Source organism: Canis aureus, chromosome 23 (genome assembly GCF_053574225.1).
Source record: "Canis aureus isolate CA01 chromosome 23, VMU_Caureus_v.1.0, whole genome shotgun sequence".
In the NCBI taxonomy this organism is placed as follows: Eukaryota; Metazoa; Chordata; class Mammalia; order Carnivora; family Canidae; genus Canis; species Canis aureus.
The window spans coordinates 36,841,814-36,859,434 of record NC_135633.1 but is presented as its reverse complement, the minus strand read 5'-3'; the positions used below and the strand labels follow the sequence as shown (position 1 = coordinate 36,859,434).

Below are 17,621 nucleotides of genomic sequence, written 5' to 3'. Positions count from 1 at the left end.
TGATTTCTTGATAACAAAGCAATTTGACTTCAAACTCTTTTCCTCCCAACCTCTCTGGCAAATTCCTTCCTAGATGCCCCTCCTTCATTTATCAGCTGGCAATCACCCTGTGTCCTTCAACCAGCTCTCAAAGTTAACTCAATTCAACTTGGTAGAAACCTTTTCCAGGGCAGGAGATCTTCCCTCACCACAAAGCTTACAGCTCACCAGACCTTCCTCCTTACAACAAAGTAAATACTTAAAAAAAAAAAAAAACAAAAAGTAAATACTTGATCATGTCTTACATGTTCTATTTTGTTAAATATTTTCATTCTCTGCATAATACATTGGGCTCAAAACATGGCATTAATAATCACCCAGAGACACCACTGCCAATACAGTGGTATATTCTGCTAGACCTCTTCACGGCCTTGCATACACTTTATTTTACTGTTCTTATCAAGGTCAGTACACTTGTCTGTGTGTTCAGCTGCTGCCCTGGGGTTTAGAGAGCCTTGGGTAAGATTTCTTGGGATGGCCTTATTTATGTTTTGCTCTAGGTCAGTATTGGCAGAATAGGAGCAAGGAACTCACTCAGTTCCCTTCTTGCATATCACAATTTATCTTCCTCTCAACTCCTTGCTCTAAAAGCCACCAGTCAACACTCTTTCCCAGGTGCCTCACACTTGAAACTTGAATGATTCTCCAGAAAATAATTCCACTTCATTACCTGTACTACACGTGAATCAGTTTTCTACTTCATCATTGAAAAATCTTACCTGGTTCTGTTCAATAACCAGATCTCCTATAAAATTCAGACATGTTTCTTGAGCACATGCTATTTCTAGGATGTGATAGCTGTGGTAAAGTACACTGAGAGACTTATATCTCCATCAGCTGTAGTTCAGTTTGGAAACATTTATTGGCAGAATGCTTGCTGCTGGTGGTACAATAATGAATTAGGATGCTTTTATGTTCTTGTGAGAAAAGTAGATACATCCATGTTTAAAAAACAAACAAGCAAAAACAAGAAAAAAGAGAGATTCTCAGTGTGTCTGTCATGAGAGCACAGATAAAGGACACTTAGCCAAACCTGGGTGTCCAGGGAAAGCATGTGGGAAGAAATGATATGTGAGTCAAGTTTGAAGGTTGAGCAATAGCCAGGTGAAAGACAGCTGGGGAAGTTATCAAGGTAGAGAAGACATCAAGAAGAAAGTGTAGAGAGGAGATGGGTCTTTCTTTTCACTGTTGTCTTCCTAGCACTTATGACATCTGACACATAATAGGTTTCAATACATTTTTTAAAATATTTTATTTATTTATTCATGAGAGACACACACACACAGAGGAAGCAGAGACAGAGGCAGTGGGGGAAGCAGGCTCCATGCAGGAAGCCCAATGCAGCATTCAATCCCAAGACCCTGGGATCATGCCCTGAGCCGGAAGGCAGATGCTTAACTGCTGAGCCACTCAGGTGTCCTTCAATACATTTTTTTTTTAAACAGTATAGTGGGCTTTTTAACAACATGGGTTTGAATGGCATGGGTCCACTTATACATAGATTTTTTTTCCAACAAATACAGTACTGTAAATATATTTTCTCTTCCTTATTATTTTCTTAATATTTTCTCTATCTTCCTTTTTATAAGAATACAGTACATTATATATGTAACATAAAATATGTGTTAATTAACTGTTTATGTTATCTCTAAGGCTTCTGGTTCATAGTAGAATATTAATAGTTAAGTTTTGAGAGAGTCAAAAGTTATATGCAAATTTTTGGCTGTGTGTGGGTGTTGATGCCCCTCACTCCTGTGTTGTTCAAGGATCAATTGTATTATTAGCTATAGTCACTATACTGTACATTATAACCCCATGGGTTAGTTATTTTATAACTGGGAGTAAATTATTGTTGAGTGAAAAAAATTGGGAGAAGAGAGAAGTAATGGGAGCTGGAATAGCCAACGTAGGCCAAATGGAGTGGAAATGATTTGGAAGAGCCTGGAAGATTTTCAGGCATTGAAGATGATATAAAGAAAGGCTGGAGAATGTTTTGTAGGGTCAGGAAAGCTGTGAAGTTGGAACACAGGCTCTGTGTGTTATATATAGTGATGGGAAAGTTGTGATTATATGCTTTGAAGAAATTTAAAGCAAAAAAGAAAAGCTAAATTTTTTTCTGTTTTTAGATCTTTAAAAATTTTCATAAGTAAAAAAAAATCTAATGTTACAATAAAATAATCATAGGTGATATTAAGTGACCACTTACTAGGTCACAGAAACTCTACCAAGTGCGTTCCACACATTATCTATCTCTCTTGACCTTCTCAAAAATTCTGTGAGGTAAGTACTAGCCTCATTTTACAGATGTGTAATATCAAGTCTCACAGAATTTGATAAATTGCCCAAGGTCATGTAGTACATGACAGACTGGGGAATTGATCCAGGCAGTGTCTCCAGAACCTGCATTCCTAGATACTACTCTATAATTGAGATTTTCGAAAGTTATTCTACTATGATGGCTTAAGGAAAGGAAAGATGATAGACATATGTAGCTATAAATGACCATTCACATTTGTTTCCATTTTGCTGACAGCATTGACAGTTTGAAGAATTCTCTTTTAGAGACTACTTTTCTTTTTTTTTGATGATGATCTAAACCTGCAAAGAGCAAAAGACTTGACAGTTTGAGGAAAGAGAGCATTAATATCGGTCAAGCAGCTACTATGTGCCAGAAATGCTCATAATTCTATGAGGTCGATCCTATAATTCCTAGTTTATAGCTTCAGTCAATCCAGCAAATTGACAAATGTTTCCCAGCTAGCAAGTGGCATAAGTAAGATTTGAGCTTATGTTCCTAATGCTAGAATTCATGCACATTCCACCACATTGGGTTGCCTCTTAGAGTCAGCTGGCTAGCTTGATTTGAAACCCACTTTACCATTTGTTTAACTTTGGAGACTTCCTGCTCCTGTTTTCTTATTTGGAATCAGAGTGATAATACCCTCTTTTTCCAGTTCCTGAGAATTACTTGGAACAATGTCTCTGAATGTGCTTTTGTAAAGGATAAATAGCAACCTGAATGTGTGACATCCTATACAGATTCGTTTTACAATTCTGCACCCATTATTTTCCCAGATCATAGATCTGTGGTCCCATTTTGACTTGCTCAGAGAGCTTTAGCACTCTGTAATCATACAGTTGCCCCTCCTGGTTGAGCCTGGCCTCTGCTAGATTTTGGGCTTAGCTGAGAATTTTCGGAAAGGTAGCTTGCATTTCCTGTCAAACGATGTCTCCAATATCTTCTGTTAGCAATTGGAGGGCAGCACTGAGCTGAATAAGTTGCCTCATGATTATTTAAATCATCAGTTCTTTAAAAAGGATCTTAAGATCCATTAAATATTCATGAAAGGAACTTCTTGGCAGTTCCTCCATTGTAGGTAATTACAGAGGGTTTAAAATATCTGACGTTGCTTGGAAGCACACAAAGCTCTGTCAGCTGCAAGCAGACAGCTGATTTGTAATTTAATTAACATCCTGGCTTGTCCTGTTCTTTGTGGCAAAAAGCGGGAATGTATTTCCTTTCATTTCTGAGTTCTGTTTGAAAAAAATTCAAATGGAGCACCTGGGAGAGCTTTTCATCTCTCAGATTCATCATGTTACTTACGTCCTGCTCCAATCCTCAAAACATTCCTCTTTCAAGTGTCCTTCGGGCCAGCTGTACTGCTAATTGTGGGTCATTGGGGTGGGGTTTTTTTTTGGTGAGATTTTTTTTTGGAAGGGTAACTTCACTTGGGGAGATCTGGGCGCAATCAGCAATCAGTGAGCTTCAACCCACTCTCATTAGCTCTTTGAGGAATGGATTTTGAAGAGAGATTTATTTGGCCACAGATTATTTATTCAGTGAACATTGATTGAGACTTCCTATGTAGCAGGTACTGAAGGGCAGCAGTGACCTGACTCCAAGGAGGTTTCAGTCCAATAGAGGAGACAGACATTAAGCAAATGATTATAGAAATTAAACATAAAATAAAAATGTGATGAGTTTTATGAAAAGTAAGTACAGGGTACTTTAAAATCCTGGGAGGCAGGGGCTGGTGTAGTAGGGAAGACAAGGAAGCCAGGAGGCCTCATGGAGGATGTAGAGGTGAAAATCATGCCTGGTCTGTCTTATGCTTCTTTCTCCCATTGTTGTCCTATCTAATGAGCCCACCATCACTGATGCATAATACATGCATGACTGTTCTAGAAGAACAGATTAGGATAGTAGCCAGAAAGGCTGGGAAGGAGAGGGAGAAACCTGCTCTCGCCAAAATATCATTCAGAGAATTTATCTCAAATTAAAGAAATGAATGTAATTATCAATCTGATCACCGCATTAATCATTCTTTTATCTTCTTTTTCCTTCTTTTATCCATGTTTTCCCTCCAGAAAGGGAAACAGGGAGTTCAAAAGAGGATAGAGTAGGCATGGTAACAGAGATGGGTCACAGGTGACAGATAAGCTAAGCTATCATAGAAAAAAGAAAGAGCCAGAAAAGAGAGCTGGCTAGCTACAAACTGCACGTCTCTAGTGAATAAAATTCCTGAAAAGAAATATCATACTGTTTAAAGGAAATATTTTCCTCAAAAATAAGACAGTAACTAGCAGGGCCCAGATGAGATGAGCATGCAATGTTGTGGGAGTTAAACTTACAGTCTTGAGAGGAAGACCCTTTATTTCCATGGAATTCATTTGTTGAGACCACACTCTTCACTCTCAGTCTTCTCTATTTTCTGAGCTTCATTCACTTCTTAGGAATCATTGCTCTTTGCAAGTCTATTTTTTATTTAATGTTCTTACTTCATCCTTCTCCTAAAATATGTGCTTTTTAAATTTTTCCTGCCAAAGCACGTTTTTAAAATTAAGAGGCTTCTTTCCAGTGATGGCATTCAGTCAGCCAGGCCTAGCGGACACACACTATGTGGCTGGCGCTCTGACCTGACCATCCTGCAGGAGATGGACATATATCAGGGTTCCCCACCCTCTAAGAACTGAGATCACAGAGAAGAGATAACACAGAGAATGCTGTTTGTTTACATTGTTAACAGAAGTGGTAGAACTAACAGATTTTGAGTATTTCCTAAATGTCAGGCTTTGTATAGGAAACTGTAAATCATTCCCTAATTTTGTACTTGCTTCATAATGTTGCTAGAGTGCTTAAATGAGCTACTTTTTATAACACTGTAAGCAAAGTGCTCATGGATGGTGCTCACAAACTGTTCGAGAGCACACAAACATGTTCTGGCTCTCTACGTTTGATAGGATTCTCTCTTATCAGAACAGTGCCAACTCCTGCTGCAAGGGGGAAGCAGAGCACTTCTTATGCAGAAACAGAGACAGACTCAGATTTTTATTTATGGGCCTTGAAACATTTGTGACTTCTCCCTCAGCTATCATGCATGAAGGTAGTGCTGCACCACCTTCCAACCTGTACAGGAAGCTCTGCCCAGTTATGGATCAGATGCATATCCGCTCCTGCCTCTGAAGTCTGAGTGACTTGAGGTAGTTCAGACTCACATGGGCATTCGAATCTGGTCAAATGTCTAGCCTTAGTCCATTCACATGAGGGGGAGGTGGGGGGCTCTGTGATTGAAAAGAAACGTGAATGTGATTGCTTTCAGGTTCAGGTAGGAGGGCTTTTTGATCAGTATATCACAGTATTGCTCAGATTATTTAAGTTGAGTTCAGTTAAAGTCACATTTACTGATCTTTTCATATATGTCACCATCAGGGGGGCAGGAGAGATTCAGAGATGGATATGACTATATCTGTGCTCAAGAGGCACTCACGGGCTAGTAGGATTGATAGGCACATGGATAAGTCTTTGCAGTATAGAGTTGTTATTTGATGACATAAATCTGTGCTGAACCCTATGGGAGCATAACCTTTTTAACTTTTGCAGTCAGAGAATTCTTCCAAGGGGAGAGGATACCCAGTCTGATCATCAAGGACCTAAAAAAGCTTGCTTGATGAAGGAGTCCATGAGTTGGGCACTAAGCTACAGAAGGGGGAAGAGGACAGGATTCCAGAAGTCAGGGACAAAATGAGCTAAGGCAGGCAGACATGAAGAGCAAATGTCTTCCCTGTCTCAAGCTCTTTTTCTGCCTCACTCCCCTTAGAACTGGGAAAGTATAATCTTTTCAAAAGTGCTTTTGCTCCAGAGTCTCCTCCAATGGGCCACAAGGACAGGAAAAGGAAGGCACAGTTTTAAAAACAGAGGTCTTCCTTATATGGCCCTCCTTTTACAGGCAGTACAGACCCTTCGAAGGTGCCCAGAATGGTGTCAGTACCTAATTGACAAGTCCTGAAATGAGAAACAACTCAGAATTGCCCAGAACATTAGGACTGATTCTGAAATCAGACTGTTGCAGAGTTGTTTAATCTCTCTTGTTAGATGACTTTTAAATATTTCCTAAGAATTATATTTCCTGAAGATAAAGTAGGTCTCTCAAGATATTTGAAGAACTTTAGAAGAATATTCATGTGCTCTAGTTCCAGAGTCAGAGTAACATGTGTTTGAATCCTACTTTGTCACTCATCAGATACGATATCTTCGAAAAAATGCCTAACTATCCAAGCCTCAGATGAGGAGAATAAGACACCTATCTCTTGGGTGTGAAGATACATATAAAGAAACCAAAACATCATCCTCTCTTATCATTTATCTCCTTCATACATGTTGTTGCCTTTGCTTAGAACATCTCTTACTTCTTTATGTATCATTCCAGATCATGTTGCAAACTGGGAAGGCTTAGTTAGGGATGACCCATTTCTGTTCCCACAGAACTCAGTTTATACTTGTTAGTAGGATTGTGTATAGAGACTTAGCTGCACATGTATGTGATTCATTTAATAATTTATGGTTTTCTCAAGGTCAAGAACTGTTTCTTATTCACTTTATATTCTTCACATATTTTACTGAAAGGAATGATGAGGAGAGAGATAGAGAATACTTAAGAATCTGATGTCCTTTAAGATTGTGTCAAGCACATGATGCAATGGTCTTTTTTTTTTTTTTTTTTTTTTTTTGCTTAAACCTGATTTCAAAGGCAGCCCAGGTAGCTCAGCAGTTTGGCTCCTCCTCTGGCCCAGGGCCTGATCCTGGAGACCCAGGGTCGAGTCCCACGTCCCCACGTCAGGCTCCCTGCATGGAGCCTGCTTCTCCCTCTGCCTGTGTCTCTGCCTCTCTCTCTCTCTCTGTGTTTCTCATGAATAAATATACAATCTTTAAAAAAAACCCAAAAAACAAAACCCTGATTTCATAATGTTTTGTAATGAAAACAGCAATGAAAGAACTTGCATCCTGCAGCCAAAATAATTTTGTAGCTTAAGGAACTGATACCCATTTCATCCACTTGTTTGTCCTTCAGAACTTTATTCAACAAATACTTATTAAGTGTATGCCAGGCACTTGGCTAAGGACTAAAGATAAGAGGATAAATAAAACTCAAATGTCCCAGTACTCAATTGTAGACACACACACACACACACACACATACACACACACACAGCACACACAAATACACAGACATACAGCATGATAAAAATCCTGATTGTCAGAGTACAGACAGCTATGGGAACATCCACAAAATCTCAGACTTGTAGTCCATGAGAGCTTCCCAGGAAAGATTATATCAAAGTTGAGGCCTGAAGGATCCATGGATGTTAAAAGAGTTTTTAACTAGTAAAGTATTAATTGGGCATCAAGATTGGTTTTATGGTCTAATTTAAGGCCCTATCAGTCTTAAAAATGGGTCTTAAGTTTATGAAAATAACTAATTTACAGTAAGTTATTTGTGACACCATTTAAGTTCAGCTGGGTTTACTATCTGTGTCTGGATAGTTATTTGTCCAAATAGTTGAGTAAAATGCATATTTTACTGGATGGAATCTTTCTCTAAGCTAGCTAAATCTCAATACAGGAATACTTGAGGAGCCACAGTAATCATTTTAACTTTGCAAAATTTTACTGTTGGTATTCTCGGAACCTCATCAGAACACAGAACACTAACTGTTATGAGTAACAAATATGGTTTTACATATGTGAACTGTTAAAACGCTTAATAAGGGATGCCTGGGTGGCTCAGTGGTTGAGCGTCTGCCTTCAGCTCAGGGCATGATTCCAGGGTGCGGGGATCAATTCCCGCAGGGAGCTTGTTTCTCCCTCTGCCTATGTCTCTGACTCTCTCTGTGTGTCTCTCATGAATAAATAAATACAATCTTTTAAAAACAAATTTTAATAAATTCCTCAAAAAACTAAAATTGGATTTACCATATAATCCAGCAATTCCACTTCTGGGTATCTCTCCCAAAAAACTGAAAGCAGGGTTTCAAAGAGATACTTGTATACCTGTGTTCAGAAGAGCATTATTCACAATGCCAAGAGGTGGAAGCAACCAAAGTGCCCTTTTACAGACAAATGAATAAACAAAATGTAGTGTGTAGATACAATGGAATATTACTCAGCCTTGAAAAGGGAAATAAATCCTTTCACATGCTATAGCATGGATGAACCTTGAGGACATTATGCAAAATGAAATAAGCCAGTAGTAAAAAGATAAATGCTGTATTATTCCACTGATATAAGGTATCTAGAGTAGTAAAATTGATAGAAATAGAGAGTAGAATGAGTAGAATGGTGGTTTTCAGGGGCTAGGCATGGCAAAATTGGGCATTGCTGTTTAATTGCTTATACAGTTTCAGATTTGCAAGATGAAAAAGTTCTGGAAGTTGGTTACACATTAATATGAATATATTTAATATTACTTAATACTTAAACATAGTTATGATTGAAATTTTTATGTATATTTTACCAGATTTTTTTTAAAAAAGATTAAAAACCCAAAAGTAATGATACATTTATATTCATTCCACAGTCCTGAGATGGGAATGGTGAAATAAAGGAGTTCAGAAGGAATGGGGGCTCTGCTCACGTAGTGGTGTTGAGGGGTAGCTTATAGTAGAATAAGGAAGCTTGAGCTCTGTCCTGTGGATAGTGGGGGCCACTGAAGGGATTTAAAGAGAAGGATTTTGCCAGTTTGCAATTTCAGAAGGCCGCCTGGTGCAGTGTAGAGGATGAGTGGGAAAGAGCAATCTCAGTGGCAGTCCAAACAGTCTAGAGGTTTCCTGGATGGGAGCTGATATGAACCTGAATGTGGACAGTGGTGGTGATGGGGAATGAAGATGAATTATGCTACTCAAGAATTATTTAAGATAGGGACACCTGGGTGGCTCAGCAGTGGAACGTCTGCCTTCAGCTCAGGGTGTGATCCTGGAGTCCCAGGATCAAGTCCCACATCAGTCTTCCTGCATGGAGCCTGCTTCTCCCTCTGCCTGTGTCCCTGCCTCTCTCTCTCTATGTCTCTCATGAATAAATAAATAAAATCTTTTTTAAAAAAAAGAATTATTTAAGATATAAATTAGTCAGACTCTGAATTATTAAATTAGCAAATGGGAGGAAAGAAAGGATGGAATCTGACTGACTCCTACTTTTCTAGCTCAGGTGACTGCATAGATGGTAGCTATGAGAGAATTGAAGGTGGTGGGGGCTTTGCAGGACAAGTACACAGAAAGCCAGAGACACAAAAATGGGATATACATTATATTATTCCACTCTCAATGAACACGTAATTAATAAAAAATGAATATTAAACTTGGTCCCTGTTTTGAGGCTGGTTACCTCCCCAAATTATTGATGGAGTTAGGAAAACAGAAGTTTGGTAGTTTGCAGTTTACATAAATACTCTACCAGCATTGTGTTGTGTGTTCTCAATGAAACATTTTCAACCAAGCTGCCAATTCAGTCATCATACTCAGACTTCATCTCCTTATGGGAGAGGAGAAGGGGCTGATGATAGAAATAGGAGTCAGATTCACATTATTTGGGCAGGATCCCAGCTCTGATGCCTACTAGGTAGGTGACCCTGGGGAAGTCTCTTAGAATTCTCTGAGAATTCATTTTCTCATAAGTAAAATGGAGCATTGTAAGTAAGAAGGATTACAATGGAAGAAATAGATGATAATCCTTTGCAAACTGCAGTCAAGATACAGTTTGCGGTAAGTTTTGTTTTACAACTAATATTAAAGTTGGAAGATTGCAGAAAGCCTCTCTGGAAAATACAAGTAATTATAATCAACTCGTGAATTCAGATGAACCACACATTGAATTACCAACCCTGGGTGTTTCTTCTTGTTACATCAGATTATGAGTCACACTGAGAGCTGATGTCCAAGAAATCACACCTTTCACCTTCAAAATGAAAGAAACATAGCATGATTTTGTAAGAAGACATGTTAATAACCCATTGTGATAAAAGTAACTGCTGGTGATAACAGTAATGAGGTATTAGGAAAAGTCTCACACAGCTCAGTTAAGCTTGAGTTGGTGTGTTACAATGGTATTTGGATATTTGTCCCTAATACATTGTCCCATTCACAGAACAAAGGCAAAGTAAGGCAAAGTAACATTTTATTAGCTGGGTTGGAGGAGGATATAGAATGTTCCCATTTTTTTCTTTCCCAGATAGATCGACAGCCTTGAAACATTGGGACTCAAAGGAGACAGCTTCAAAAGGAAAGGAGTGAGCAGTAAAGAGAGACAGAAAGATAGGAGGCCCAGGCCAAGGCTGAAGATGGAGACTGACTCCATGGCCAGGGGTCTGCTCTGTCCCTATACCTTGTCCTTATCCTCTTCCTCTCTCCCAGCTTCCTTAGGTCTTCTTGGAAGATTTAAAGATAACCTTTGCCAGAGGACGCTCTTACTATTACAGGCTTGTAGAAAGAAGATGATCAAAGAGGAAAGGGATCAAGAGAGAAGGAACTATTACCTCTTTGCCTTCAGGGAATCATCTGAATATAGGCAGACCCTTTGTCTTGATATTTTGGGGTTCTTTAGAAGGAAGCTTCATCTTTGGAAATTGTGATCCTTTGTCCCAGGATCTGACTAACCCAAATCAGTATTCCTTCTTTTTGGATATGAAAGGAAGAGAAGAGTGTCTTCCTTTAAAGGGCAATACAAATGATGTAGGTAGCAATTTTTTTTTCCTCATTTCTGAAGAAACATTAGTGTTTCACAAATTATGAAACAAAATTAAGTTTCCATTGAATGGGATGCATCAGAATTCTGTTTTATTGCTAAGTATGTTTTTTTTTTTTCCCCCTCCATCCTTGGCCTAGAAATTTTAGCATATACTCAGGTACTCTGGTCATTTGGAGGAGTACTTCCTCATCTATTCAGGTACATTGTCTCAGTCTTATTTGTGTCACCCTTCTGTAGCTTATAAACAGAGATAGTATGTTATCAGGTAAAAACAAGTCACTAGCGTTGCTCAGTATTGAGGTTTGTTCAGTGTTCATTATTGAGGTTGCTTTGGTGACCACCAGGAGAGTCTGCAGCAAAGCCCCTTCAATGTATTTGTTATCTCTTTGGTCAACAATAGATATGCACTGTGTCAAAAAAAAAAAAAAAAAAGATATGCACTGTGTCCTGTAAATTAAGTTGGAATATGAAGTTGTCAAGTATACCCTTTGCAAACACTAATGCTTTTTTTGGTTATTTCTTGTCTTTTCTCCTAGAAGTATCGATATCAAGATGAGGACGCTCCACATGATCATTCCTTACCTCGACTAACCCATGAAGTAAGAGGACCTGAGCTGGTGCATGTATCAGAAAAGAACCTGTCTCAAATAGAAAATGTCCATGGATACGTCTTGCAGTCTCACATCTCTCCTCTGAAGGTCAGTTAGATTGTTCTCAGAGCTGGCGGCAGTGGTTGGTCTACAATGCTAAGGGAAATGTTTGTTGACCTGATTAATGAGTCTCTTAAAATGCTACAGTGGCCCATGGTTGCCAAAGTGTCTTTCTGTGGTTTGAAGTCTTACTTGGAATTCTTGTCACAGGACAGTTGTTCTTGCAGTTGTTTGAATGTATGGGAACTCTCTAGTTGCTAAAAATGGGCTAAGGAAAGAACAAAAGATGAAAATTGAAAGGGAAAGTAAGTTAACCACATATTTAGAAAGCCCCGGAGTACATCAAGATTTTGCTCAAATGCTACCTCTCCATCTATATTCCTGGTCCCAGATAAAACAAAGGAAGTAAGTATAACATGTTAACAGCTAATGATTGCCCTACCATGTAGAGTAATCAAAAAGCTGTGTGAATTGGCTCATCAACACCTCAATTTTATATTACATTCCTTTCTATTTGGTGTCATACTTTGGTTTGTCTATGCTTTCTACCTTTTTTCTTTAATTTTTAAACAATTTCTTGATAAATAGTATTTTTACAAGAAAGGATAATTAAATGAGAGGATTTTCTGTGCTGTTTGGTTCCAAATTATTCTTTTTCTTTGCTGATGCAATGGGATTTTGTGCTTTGGATACAAGCTCATAAATGTTGATTAGAGTGAAAAAAAACCAAAAGTGGAACTAAAGTCAATGATATAACCAAAGTGAATTCAGATAAAAAACAAAACAAGACAAAATAAACAAAAAACCAGAGAGAAAAACCCTACTAAAATAACTCTATTGCTAAAGAAAATTCATTGTTTATTTTGTTAGCCAGAACATACACTTCATCAGCACTTCCATATAGCTGTGTCACAATTAAAAATAAAGCTATAAAGATGGCCCCAATGCTTTCTAGAATTTTGTTATACCCTCTAAGACATCAGAGAAAGGCTAAATTATTTTTTCATGTATTTCCAAAATTTGGCACATTTTAAATACCCTGGCATCCTAAAAATGTGTTATCAAATAAACTAGCTCCAGTTACCACCAATTAATTAAAATATAGGTTGATTGTCAAATCCTAGTAAATATGTTATAATATGTAAAAATATGCAAACATTATACCGCTGGAATTCATTGTTCAGTTCTTCCCAGAGTCTTTAAAAATTGTTGAATAACTGGTAGGAACGAATATACTTAGCCTGGAGAAGAAAAGATTAAGGGTTGGAGGATAGAGATATCCCTTCTTACACCTCAAGAGCTGTCATTTGGAAAATATTGGTGTCACCCAGAGGGCAGAAGCATAACTGGCAAATATATTTGAGACCATCATATAAAACCACAAACTCCTGTCAGTTAGAGCTACCCCAAACAGGTGTACACTATTTTATGAAACAATGGTCCTTGTCCCCAGAAATCTTCCACACCTGGCTGACAACCTGGCAGTGGTATGTGGAAGGGACTCCTTCAACAGGAAGGTGCATAAAATTGTCTCTAAGTTCCAGTCTAACTCTAGGAATCAATGATTCTGGTCTGTGGTCAGATGAATACTTTCCTTCTTTAAACAAGTGCTCATTTTTGCAAACAAATGCTCGTCCTTACTCTATGCACTCACCAGTGAGAAAGGACAAGTGTGGAAGCCTGGATATCACTAAATCTCAGCTTTTTCCTTTCTCTTTGAAGAAATCCTTGTAAGAACCTCCACAGAAACTCCCTTCCTTATTTTCTCCCTACTTATTTTTCTCCCTTTCCTAGCACATTCTAATTAGTCTGGAGTATAGTTCCCAAAGGCCACAAGCTGGTAGGTTAATCCAGGCTTGTCTAGAGGTAACTGGTGATAGTAAACAGACAAACAAACAAAGTGAACAAAACAATAAAAGCGTGATAGGATCGTCATTTGATATATTAAGAATATACATGGTATTATAATTGTCTAAGAATCTACAGTTAGGGTGATTACATCATGTGTTATACCACTTACTGCCTCATTTGGAAAATGTCTATTAGTGTTAAAGGAAAAGTTTGCTTTTTCCAAAGATCAGATCTCAAATATAAAGGAATCTCTTCCATGTCCTTTTATTCCTTGCCTTCCAGGAATCTTAGAATTAACTATCTCCAATTTCAGTGGTTTTCCTTAGCTTAGGTTTTCTGTTTCTGTTTCTCCCTTCTGTCTTATTTCTTACTCTCTTTTTGTAAAAACAATGTACTGGTTTTTATGGTTTTACTCTGGTGACATCTTTAACTGAAGACACCCCATATCCGTTTTAAAAGTGGTCATCTATGAATAAGAAACCCCTGATAGTAAGGGAAGGGAGAAGAAATGTGTGGGAAATATCAGAAAGGGAGACAGAACATAAAGACTGCTAACTCTGGGAAATGAACTAGGGGTGGTGGAAGGGGAGGAGGGCGGGGGGTGGGAGTGAATGGGTGACGGGCACTGAGGGAGGCACTTGACGGGATGAGCACTGGGTGTTATTCTGTATGTTGGTAAAGTGAACACCAATAAAAAAATAAATTTATTATTAAAAAAAAAGAAAGAAACCCCTGATAGGAAACATCAGGGTAGGAATATGTATCTCGTCCTTTTTGGAATCACCAGTGCATGTTGGGCACCCCTGCATCCCTCAAGGTATTGTGAAGAGGAGGGAAAAATGAATTCACTCCGGACTTCTGTACCTAGGCTGTGAAGTAGCACTTTGGGAACTAAGACTTTTTCCCCATGACACTTGAGAGGTGTTGTTTATGTTGAGCAAGATATGCTTTTAGATTGCCTTAATGAACAGACTGTGTACCTTTCTTATGGCACCGCGAATGATAGGGATAAGCAGGCACAGTTTTTACAGAAACCACACACACACACACACACACACACACACACACACAGATGTGTAGAGTTTGCCAATTTCATGGTGTAACTATTCCCATCATGGCTGAGTTCAGGCTACCAACCTGAAGCTGCTGACTGCATTTGGAAAAAAAGAAGCAAATGACGCTTCACAAGCCAATATGAGCTGGCTCCAGCACAGGCAGGCTCAAGTGCATGCATTTTTGTAGCAGCAGGACACATTTCCCAATCAAGTTGTTAAGGGATTATTATATTATCAAAGTTCAAGTGTTTGGAAAACCTGCCATGGTTAAAATCTAATGTGTTATTTTTCTCGTAAAGGAAGCCTATTTAAGTCAGAGAAATGCTGAGAAGGTTAACATTCTCAATTAGACCTGGCGTATTTTCAACCTCTTTGTTCTTTTGATCTGTCTGGTCCTCTTGGGTCAAGCACTAAAAGAGGGAAGAGTGAGGATGCAAACCCCACGGTTAGATAATGCCTGAATTGTGCTTCGGAGTCACGCGGCAATCCAGTATTAATTAGAAATTTACATATGGCATGCCTGAGCCCAGTGTGAGATTGCTAGATAACAGTTGAAATGCCTCACTGAGGAAGCTCTGAATCATTAGCCCAACAATCTGAGCGTTGCAGGTTTGACAATCGTTTTTTCCATTACTGCTTTTCACTGGAAGCCTCGGTTCTAAGATTCATCTGCTTTTGGTCCACACTTGCTGCCTGGGTTGATAGATGGGCTTGCTTAGCCTGTTTTCATTAGATTGCCTTGGCCATTGTGAAGTATGGGTTTGGAAGGAGCAATGCAATTTTGCAGTGAATTCAACAGAATTTGTTTTCTTTGCCTCGAGATGGGGATGCTTTCTCTTCAGATGCTACCTAGAATCTTCCACAAAAGAAACTGGCTTATAATAAAGCATGAGAATTTTCTTTTCAGTTTAAGTCAATTCCATAATATTAATTGGGTCTCTACTATGCACATCATAATAGATCATAGTGAAACAAAGGGCAGTAAAACATGATTTTTAAACCTACTTATCACTTTCTTAAAAGACCTGAGTTCTAATTATCTATTACTTATTCTCACTCTCCAACAGGAGTTCACATTCCTGAAGCTTAGCTACTGTGAGACCCCAGATATCTAGAGAGTACTCTTTACAGAGTATCTGTTGAGAGAGAGAGAAAGAGAGAGAGAGAGAGAGAGAGAGAGAGAGAAAAGGAGCAGAAGAGGGAAGGAGGAGGGAGGACAATCAGGCTTATTTTTAAGAACCTGGACTTTAGAATACCTCAATTTTAATTTCAATCCTGGTAGCTATGTGACCTCGATCAAGTTAACCTCTCTATCTTAGGTTCCTCATTAGTAAAATGAAAGTAACAATTATATTTATCTAATAGGATTTGTGTATTAATTAAATAAGGTAATATATGTAAACTGCTCAGAAAGAGCCTGACACAGAATAATCAACCACTCACCAAATGTTTTTGATCTTGTTATTATCTTTAGCCACCTATCATGACAAGTGACTTAAAATCATTTCCTTCATTTACCTCATTTTACTTCTACACGATTATACATGATTTTGAAGTTAAATAGTTCCTTTCAATCAAAGAACTAGTAAACAGGAGTGCAAGTATTTATAACTCAGATCTCTCTGGATCCAAAGCTTATATTCTTTATCATTCCTGTGCTACATCACCTGTCTCTAAACTGTTCTATTTTTAAAGAGGTCTTAGATTCAAATTTTCATTTACTGGGTCCATGTATGTAAAAGGAGAAGGTCCTTTTTCCTTACGGCAATATTGGAATTTCATCATTAAAAACAACTATTAAGCAGATATATAAGGGAATGTGTAAGAAATTTAGTTTTCTAAGTGAGAGTCATCAAGAATGGTGATAAATGGAAACTTTATGAGGAAATAGAAGGAAAATAAGTTCTATCTTTTTTTTTTAAGTTCTATCTTTAAAATACCTCAATTTACCCAGTGGTAAACTCCCAAAGGAATATATTCTGCTTCTGTGGCAAAACAAGACAAAACAAGCACAAACTAGTATCTGGGAGCCTTTCCTTTTGAAAAATCCTTTGATATTATAAGAATGCGTACCATGGCAAGAGGGACACACTTTGTCTTGAGCAATTGAAGTATTTTCTTCATTAATATATAGTACTCAGGACACCTGAGTGGCTCAGCAGTTGAGCATCTGTCTTTGGCTCAGGGCGTGATCACGGAGTCCCAGGATCAAGTCCCACATCAGGCTTCCTGCATGGAGTCTGCTTATCCCTCTGCTTATGTCTCTGCCTCTCTCTCTCCCTCTCTCTCTCTCTCTGTTTCTCACGAATAAATAAATAAATAAAATCTTAAAAAACAAGATAGATATAGTACTCACAGTAGGTACATGTGTCATCAAAGATCCCAAGTAAGTCCAGCCAACTGTAACCAACATGTGGATTCTTCTCAGGACCTGACAAGATCTATTTCTATAATTTTTATTTGGTTATTTTAAAATATTCATTCTATATGTGCATAATTTTATAAACTATCTTACCATTTTCAGAAATAGGCAATGTAAAAGTTACACATTCAGCAACAAATCAATAAATGAATAAAGTTCTATTTCATTTTAACAAGATATTTGTTAAGCCAGAAATCCAACTGGTTCTACTTCTGCTTTTCCTCATAACCATTGGCTTTGTTTTAATAAATTTACTATCAATATTACCATCATTATATTAACACCCTCACAAACAGGGTTTGTGTTGTTTTTTTTCATTATGATGTCTTTAGTCCTTCAAAAAGACTTGCTGGATTAATTATTTGTAAGTGGCAATATGAACACTCATAAATAATTACCTTCTGTGAGGTTGGTGACATTGATATCAAAACAAACAGGAAATCCAGGTACAGACTTCTCATTTTGCCCTTTCTGTTGTCCTCTTTTCCCTGACTTAATCATCACAGATACAGAATTTCATCAACTTCACACCTGATATTTCCTCATATATTACATACCTGAAATGTCTTAAAACAAATGGCATCTTG

At 38.1% G+C, this 17,621-nt stretch overlaps 1 protein-coding gene across 19 annotated transcripts in view; it reads left to right on the top strand.

Moving 5' to 3' along the window:
- The window catches only part of DLG2 (discs large MAGUK scaffold protein 2), a 1,979,996-nt gene that overhangs the window by 971,196 nt on the left and 991,179 nt on the right, over window positions 1-17,621 (top strand). For 16 of the 19 annotated variants that reach the window (XM_077867259.1, XM_077867261.1, XM_077867262.1 and 13 more), the window contains one exon: window positions 11,593-11,754. In XM_077867259.1, the coding sequence (XP_077723385.1) occupies window positions 11,593-11,754 (162 nt within the window). The remainder of the gene's footprint in view (window positions 1-11,592; window positions 11,755-17,621) is intronic. The other 3 variants (XM_077867252.1, XM_077867268.1, XM_077867271.1) reach the window with 1 other exon arrangement.